The sequence below is a fragment of the Mercurialis annua genome, linkage group LG3 (assembly GCF_937616625.2).
Source record: "Mercurialis annua linkage group LG3, ddMerAnnu1.2, whole genome shotgun sequence".
Taxonomy (NCBI): Eukaryota; Viridiplantae; Streptophyta; class Magnoliopsida; order Malpighiales; family Euphorbiaceae; genus Mercurialis; species Mercurialis annua.
Genome location: NC_065572.1, coordinates 3,840,957 through 3,849,762, shown reverse-complemented (window position 1 = coordinate 3,849,762; position 8,806 = coordinate 3,840,957). Strand labels below are relative to the sequence as shown.

Below are 8,806 nucleotides of genomic sequence, written 5' to 3'. Positions count from 1 at the left end.
TGAGTTTAGAGTTAAATATTGATTTTATAATTCAATGACCTAAATCTTCCCATTGGGTTAATATTTTTAATAAGTTCATGTGCCATGGTATAGCAGCATGACTGAGTACTGCAGCTGATGAAAAATAATATATTACATCCTTTTATTTAATTATTCACACTTAAAGAGTAGTTGTTTAATTAGTTGAATGATGTCAATGAAAGAAACATTAATATATTTATTATATAGTCGTCATAATATCATAATGAACACACATCACACTGCTACTTGCATTATAATACAATTACACTTAAAATACTGCCATTTACTCTCTTATATTTTACTAAAATTTATGGATCCATTTTTGTAATATTAGTAAAATGATATTATAATTTATATAGTCATAGATATTTAGCCGAAAGTGAGGAAAAGAGGAAATAAAATGTATAACATAATTAAAATGTATTTAAATGCCTGACATGTAGATTATATAATTGGTTCAGGTGAGATGATACATTTAAATAATATGCAATAGTTTAAGATACTTGTAACGAAATCAAAATCCAGATCTTATAAGAAAAGTAATTTACCAATAACTGATCATCTTGGTCTTTTTATTTCTTATCATTGAGTCTGATTGCAATTTAAAATTGCATTAGGAAATTAATGAGGAACTAATGGACATATACAAACTAACCATTAGTCAATAGATACTAACAATCATCCTTAAATTTTCCGCTGGTAATTATAAATCTAAAACTACTAAAAGAATAGCAGCAGATTTTTCCGTCGCATAAATCCGAAGGGAATCAATTAGCGACACGTTAGTTTGTTGTTTTCTAGTAGTGAAGCTCCATATCTAATCATAGTATGTTGCTTACACCATTTCTCTGCAGATAATAACAGCTTTGATCAGCTTCTTACCTCAGATGCCTGAAACAAAAATTAGGTCAAGAAAAAAAAATAACCTTGTACAATAATTAGATTGCTGATCAAGAATGGATTCAAGCCGATCCACGAGCTTTAAGATATCATTAAATGAAATGAAGTTTGAAGAAGGTAACAAGATGATCTACTTTCCACAGGCATCAAATCTATATTATAAACTGCAGCCGCATACAGCGCAAACAAAAGCTTGAAGGAGAAGGAGGAATTGCTAATTAAGCACTACTTTCTAGCTAAGATCAGTACAATTAGTATTAGTATTGATATTAATGGTGTTTGGGTTAAAAAAAATTACGGTTACTGAACTATAGGCCTTTTATATAACATTTGCTACAGGAGGCTACATGTGTGTGATTATCTCACGTGTTTGTTGCCGCATAAAATAATTTTTGGCTTGAATTGCTAAAGCAACCCGCGTTGATGTAAAAGTTAAAGTTGAATTACCATAATGTAACAAATTAATTAAACGATGGTAATTGTCTGTAAAAAGCGTATAATTCAGCAACCTTAAAAAACTTTAACCCAAGGATGTTTTCTTGACACAGAGAATCCAAGAGGATTTAAATTAGCAACACATAGGACCCTCTTCACATGGATTCACATGTTATTAATTATGAACCCTAATTTATTAATAATACCTAGTAACTTGCATACAACATTCTAATGGTAAAAGCAGCAGTGCTAGCACCTTTGGAGCCCACCTAGGGTTTAATAAACAAATCTCTCCCATTAAAATATATTCTCCAATCTTAGCACTATTAGTGTTCCTTATAAAAGTCTAATAAGTTTACTAACATTAACAATGTATTAAAAGTCTTAACAAACCAATTAAGTAATACTAATTTGAAAAGGAATCCAGAAAACAAGCATTAAGAAAATATGGACCACTAGATAAAGGCTAAAATAATATGGACAAATAATTAAAGCAGACACAATTAATTAATTTAATAACAATGATAATGGGGAATCATGCATCACCAAATGCAACTTTGAGAGCATGTTCAATTCTGTAAACTTTATTCGCTACGAACACGCACTTACCGTAGAGTACACGTTGTTCATGGCCGGATTAGGTGACTTTTGACCTAACCTTCAAAAGTTTGTGCTTAATCTTTAGTTAGAACTTGTTTAATTTTATCCGTTTGCCAATTGGAAAGTAGTATAGTTGATGCATACAATTTGGAGCTAGCATATATAATACAACTTTATTTCATTAAGAAGCATTGAGTACTTAATTAATTATTGACTTGTTCATAATTATAATGATATGACCACGACCTTACTCCAAATTTTGTAATGACGAACGATGCTACTGGCTACACGAAAACTAGCTAGACATTAAAGAAAAAGATTAATGTATAGGTACGTGTTAGTTAAACTAAGATCAACTATCCTAAGAGAGTCAAAAAATTAGATCATCTATTAATTAATATCAATAATTTTAGAACCTTATGCCCCAATTGGCCACTAACTAAGTGCCAATCAAGAATAGAAATTCACAATTTAATTTCCTTCCTCATCCCAAATTCTTCCAACAAATAAAGATATAAAATTGCTATAATAAATTTGCAACCTGGATCTTGAATCATGTATATCTCTCAAGTGTGATGTCACCCAGTCATTGAAATGATTTGGCTACTTTGACTGATTAATAAAGCCTAATTATCAGTAGGGTTTCAAATCTTAGTAGTGATTTACCTAACAGGTTTCTTAAACCTGTGTATATGAATTCAATGAATTATTAATAAAGCCTAATCAGTAGGGTTTTAAAGTGTAGAGTTAGTCAAATTATGATATATAAATAATAAATGCACACACACCATGGACATTGAATTTGCATTCATAAAAAACTACATATTGAGATTGTTTAATATATCTATCTTTTTAAAATATGTTCAACAATTGTATATGACAGTGTAAGGTTCACACATATGCATTTGTCTTGGTTCATGTCCATAACAAGATTGATCTTTGGGTTAATTACTATCACGCCATGAGTTTATGTATAACTCCATGAATTTTGAAAAATTACTATTTCCCCCTAACATTTTAATTTCTTCAACTAAAACCTCCTTTCGCAAGTATGTTTCAGTTGTATGAAACATAAAAATTGAGAAAATAATAACCCTAAACTCAGAGGGATTATAGTAAATTGTCCCTTAATCTTTTATCAATTTAGTTCCATGAAGTTCAATGTTAAATAACCCTATTTCTACCACGACTAAAAATTAAAATATGCCCTTTGACGTTGTAGATTTTAGTTAGTTTTTGTTTTTCTGAAATTGAAAATTACTAAATTATGTTTGAATATCAGAAGACCAAAAATTCAAAAGTTATGTTCAGATAATAGAAATTCTAGAAGTATGTTTGATGTAAATCAATTTCAATTTTTTTAAGGAATTTATTTGAAAATCTACAATATTGTATGTTTGTTTGATTTACTTTAAAATTCATTTAAAAATCTGTTTATTCTATAGAATAATTTATTATGCTTGCTTCAAGTAAATTGACAGATTTTCCAACTAAATCTTAAAGACCAATATTTCCTTTTAAATTATAAAAATTGCCCTTCAGTACTTAAAAAAGGTACACAAAGGTACAAAAAAACTACTCTGAAGTTTCACCGATTGACAAAAAAGAGCATGTGATTTATTTGTCAATTAAAGTACTTATTCTTAAATCAAAAGACATGTGATAGCTATCTATGTTAATTGTTAACGCTTTAATCAGTGATTAAAAAACCAGACCAGACGGTCCGGTCGAACCGAAAACCGGCCAGTGGTCTAGTCCATAAACTGCAAAAAACCGGAAATTTGGTACCACCAGGTTGGACCGGATCGAACCGGTGGTTGAACCGCCGGACAAAGAGAATTAGCGACGGAGAAATACGTTGCTAAATACCTAAAATTTGTAACTAATTCATTATTTTTTTTTAAAAAATTCACTCAATTAGTTCAATCGGCGGTTGAACCGGTGGCCGGTTTGGACACCGGTTCCGTTTTTAAAATATTGACTTTAATACAAAAGCAAATAGACTAAATAATTGAATTTAATTTGATTTAATGATTTCTATTTTTGTAACACTTTAATACCCTTTTCTTTTTTTCTTTAATAGTTCGATACAAAATAAGAAAATAAAATTAACATTTTTAATTATTAATTTTTTGTCATATTATAGTATTAAAACTAAAGTTATTTACTATTAAAGTATTTGTTATATTGGTGATAAATTATAAAGTACTTGTGATACCAGCAGGTAAAAATACCAAAATGTCAAATAAAATCAAACATGTACAATTGTTTTTGTACTTTTCTCCAAAAATAAAAGAATTAGAACTTATTTAAAAGTAAAATAAATTTAAACAGAACATTATTCATTTTCTTAATAGCTGAAGTCTTTATTAAAATCTCTTAATTAGGTAAAAGAAAAAGACATTAGAAAGTTTAAGTGAAGAAACAAACAAAATTAATTAACAAGTCACATGAATCACTTGATCAATTAAATATGATACTAAAGCATACTAATCAATTATCCAATGTAAGAAACAGACAAATGGGTTGCTGAATTTGGGTGATAATTCTAAGGAAATGGCCCCCATTTTATTCAATATGTAAATGTTGTTGACTTTCTGACTCGAACTTAAAACATATGATGAGTTGAGGAGATTAAAATTAAATATGAGGGCGTTTTTCGGTTTTTGCAACTCCCTAAAACCCGCCCCGAATTCGGTAGTCCCTAGACTGAAAAGGGTTACAACTTGCACATATCCTGTGATGCCATTATGGATCAATTAAGTTCAGTTTGGCCCTTGAGCTGTTTACAATGAAGGTTTTCAATTATATAGCAATTGAAACAAAAATGTTAAAATGAAAAACGGCAAGATCAATTTTAGTTAAAATATTTCGGGAACATTTCTGAAAACAAAAAAGCAAAAACTAAAACATAATGCTCGAGAAATTTATATGCAACATAGTTTCCAATCATGAGAGGAGAATGGTTGTTTAAGTTGAAGGTTTCCAATTTATATAGCATAGAAACAAATATTGAAACGAAAAAACGACAAAATCACATTTTTTTGAGTTACGACATTTCAAAAATATTTTTGATAAACAGAAACAAAACAATAAAAGATCGTACTCCAGAAATTTATATGCAGCATAGTTTCCAATCATGAAAGGATAAAGATTCATATAAAGAAGACAGCAAGATTTAATTAAGATATGAACTTATATGATAGCATGTTGCAGCTCCTAATCTTTCTCCATAGTCAATCATGACCTGGCTAGATAGTAATTTTGAGTTTTAATTGATTGATAGGTTAAAAGCAACAGACAACTCGGTTGAACAACGGCAGTGTTACACCGGCAATCTCATTTCGTCGCCAAGTCGGTGAAATGATCATGATGTTTAATGGAAAGAATAGGTTAAGATCGCTAATGTTTTAATGTTTTTAAAGGACATAAAAATTACCTGACAATGCAATGGAGTCACCAAAGGACATCCAAGTCACCTGCCCAAAATGAATATCATCCTTTCAATCTCAATTCTACAATCTTGCTAAAAACCAAACAAGGTGCAAGATGCAAACAAAAAGAACTAAATTTTTTGCTCTCCAAACAATTAATTTCATCCATCTCTTTCTAATAATCAAATGAATCCCAACAAAGAAGTGTATTTTGGAGAACAAGTATATTCATTTTCATTAAATCGTACCTTAAAGAAAGAATATATATTTTAGTGCTGCTTCATATGGGCTTCTGGAACTTCCCATGAACCCAAACCCTTTGCATGCTCTTCCCTTTTCGGCGGTTCACAGAATTAACACAGCAATACTCGAGCTCGAGCTGCATGAACATAATTGCACAGTTGAACTTATTCTCAGCTGGCATTTGAAAACAGTAAAAGCAGTCCAATTCTACTCCTATGGTTCGATCAGAAACTAAATAAATAAACTCAAGGATTATGAAGTACGAGAATTCAATAACTATTTCAACAACAAGCAGTTTGAAAGATTCTTGTTTTATAGTTCCAGTTACTTTGGCCAGTAGAATGTAGAAATAATATCAATCAACTGATAAGGAAATCTCACTGTAACAAGAATTATTTTCAAAAACTAAATATTGGAAGAGAATAACAATAGGTAGTACCTCAACGAAGCCTGCACCAACAAAAAGATCCCTAACAGTCTCTAAAGAGAAGAAATAAGAGCGAGTACCATCACCTCGCATGTATTCTCGGAACCCCACTCTTTTGTGTGGCTCAAATCGCAGCATGGTCATATCATAGAGACCTACATTTCATCAAACTGAACATTTGTCAGCACGTGCAGAAAACACTTGAAGGAATGAAATAAATAGATGTAAAGAATTTAGATATGCTTAAAGATACATGAGGTTGTCTGTTACTCGTGCAATTAATTATATGCTTAAAGATACACGAGGTTGTCTGTTACTCGTACAATTAATTATAAAAATTTCTTAAAGCAGGAATACATGATTATTGTCTTCTTACCATAATCCCTAAACAAGAGTAGGCCGCCAGGCTTCAATACAGAAAGGCAATCAGAGATAGCTGTTGGCATCCTTTTAAGTGGCACAGCTGATAATGTAAATATCTGACATAATTTGCAAGGAAAAAGAGAGGTAATTCAGCATCATAATTTCACTTTCTATAAGGTCTAAAAAGGATCTCGGTTATAATCCAGAATTGTAAATGTGATGAAAATATTATCATATTCTTTCTTTATATGTATAATACTTACCATTCACGTGTTAGACTGCAAAAATTTAAAGGTAAGGAACATAGCTGGGGAACGCATATAATCTTAAAACAAAAGGCACTGGCATCATTGCTTGGCACTAACTGAGAATTCTAAATGTGCAAATCCTAATTTCTCAAAGAAATTTCCAAAGCGAAGTCCTTGAATTTTATTTTCTCAATAAGCTATTATATATCTAGAGAAAGAGTCATTTTAACCATAGATTTCAAGTGAATAATTAAGTTCAACAGAATAGGCTATGAATCAGCAATACATTAGATTTTTTATATCAAAATCCATAACTCAACCCCTCATAAAATAAGTTAATATCCTCGGTATACACAATTCTAAATTTCTAACCAACCTCATTTTGTTTAACAATTTGGATGATACATCTCAATGTTCCAATTGTAATTAACTTTAGAGAAGCAGACATACCAAGGTAACAAAATCAACTCCACCAATGCAACAACTACCTTCTCCCAACGAGCATGATCCAATTACATCTGTTGTACTTTTCTCTTTAACATCTGAAGACGAATGCATGGTTTGTAACACTCCATAAATTGCTATTAAAACTAAAGGATCAACAATTTTTTTTTAAAGGCAACCTGAAGACAAGCATTCCGACTGCTTTTGAGGGAGAACTCCCCGGCAAGAATGGCAAAGCAACCACTTAGGAAATCCAGTGACAGCAAAATCAGCATAGAAAGCCTTAAACCGTTGTTGTACAGAGACTATATCAGAAGCATCAACAATGGCTTTTGCTCTACCGAGTGTCTCATTGCTACAATCACAAGCATAAACATATATGCTTTTGTTGCCACTAAAACCAAAAACAAAACAACAACAACAAGATACACTGAGTTCCAAAATTCAACAAAAATTTCAAGAAATTAACAAGAATAAAATATGAGTATTTATCTCCTTCAACGGTTGTGCCACGTCATATAGAGAGAATCATTAAATATTACTTTTTCTTATTATTATCAAATATTGCAACATGACTAGCGTCTTGTTGGTTTGTTGCACGAATACCATAGATACGCACCAAGACCACCTAAAAATCAAGAAATGAGTACGAAAAATACCGTAAGATTGGAATTACAGAACTGCCATTGCCACAGCCAACCTCTAAAACTTTAGGAAAATCTTGGCAAGAAACTAACTCGGGAAACTCCTTCAATAAGTATTTTCTCTCCTGCAATTAACCAATTTATTTTCTTTCTTTGCTTATTAGAAAAATAAGCTAAAATGGTATTAGAATCACTACCTTGAAGAATTTTCCGGTGGAGTGGCGGATATGGAACCTCTGCCACGCCTTGGAATCACCGGTTTCTTGTTCTTGATTTGTAGGAGATGAAATGAAAGGAAGTAAATGGAATTTGAAAGAAGGATTGGTTTCTATTTGTTGTTGAAGCGTTTCCCATTCAAAATCTTTGGAGAAGTAGTTCGTTTCTGTTTCTGTTTCTGTTTGTTGGTTCATGTTTATGCTTCTGTCGGAGACGAGACGGCGGTGTTCAAGTATTGGGAAGTGGCAGTCTATTTCTGCATGTCACTCAGATAATAGCAGCCCATTTCTGTCTGTTGTGCTGGGTTTATAAACCTAAGCCCAACAAAATTTACTACTTTTTCATATTTAAAAATCAATTTTTTTTTCATCATTTGAAAAATCAAATTGATAAACATATATATGGACGGAATTTGTGAACATCTCGTTAAAAAAAAGTAATTAGTTGTTTTGCATAGATGATGAAAAATCCTTGTACTTTTCAATTTTTTTATTTATATAATACATTCATTAACTTTTTATTTAATATGTCCTGCTACTTTTAAATTTTTATTTACACGTTCCTCATTTAAGTTGATGATGTGCCCCATTAGACTGATATGTTTTAGATAAACGAAAATTTAAATTCATGCATGTTACGGACCTACGATGAGTGTAATGCACATTTAAAAGCATGAAGTATTCGGTTATACCCGAATTAACCGACTGAAACCAAACCGGAATTTTAGTTTGGTTTGACTTTTGGTTATAGTTATTTTTTTTAAAATTGTTGGTTAATTCAATTTGATTCGATTTTCAAGGATAGTTAATTTTTTAGTTAATTAAATTTGGT

General features: G+C 31.1%; 1 protein-coding gene across 5 annotated transcripts; it reads right to left on the bottom strand.

Annotated features, from left to right (window-relative positions):
• Positions 1–564: 564 nt before the first annotated feature.
• Positions 565–8,265, bottom strand: LOC126671982 (uncharacterized). Of its 5 annotated transcripts, none has more exons than XR_007639212.2 (10): positions 7,957–8,265; positions 7,775–7,884; positions 7,295–7,509; positions 7,122–7,213; positions 6,437–6,539; positions 6,073–6,215; positions 5,639–5,769; positions 5,396–5,435; positions 948–4,738; positions 565–869 (listed from the first exon to the last, which is right to left on the bottom strand). XR_007639212.2 is itself a non-coding variant. In XM_050365830.2 (8 exons), exons 1-7 carry the CDS (start codon positions 8,167–8,169, stop codon positions 5,671–5,673), a joined length of 975 nt encoding a protein of 324 aa, XP_050221787.1. In that variant the 5' UTR covers positions 8,170–8,265; the 3' UTR covers positions 5,087–5,435; positions 5,639–5,670. The 5 variants fall into 5 exon arrangements, 1 of the variants encoding a protein (XP_050221787.1); XR_007639213.2 differs by having other exon boundaries at positions 948–1,085; XR_007639211.2 differs by lacking the exon at positions 948–4,738 and having other exon boundaries at positions 565–912.
• Between the last annotated feature and the right edge of the window lie 541 nt (positions 8,266–8,806).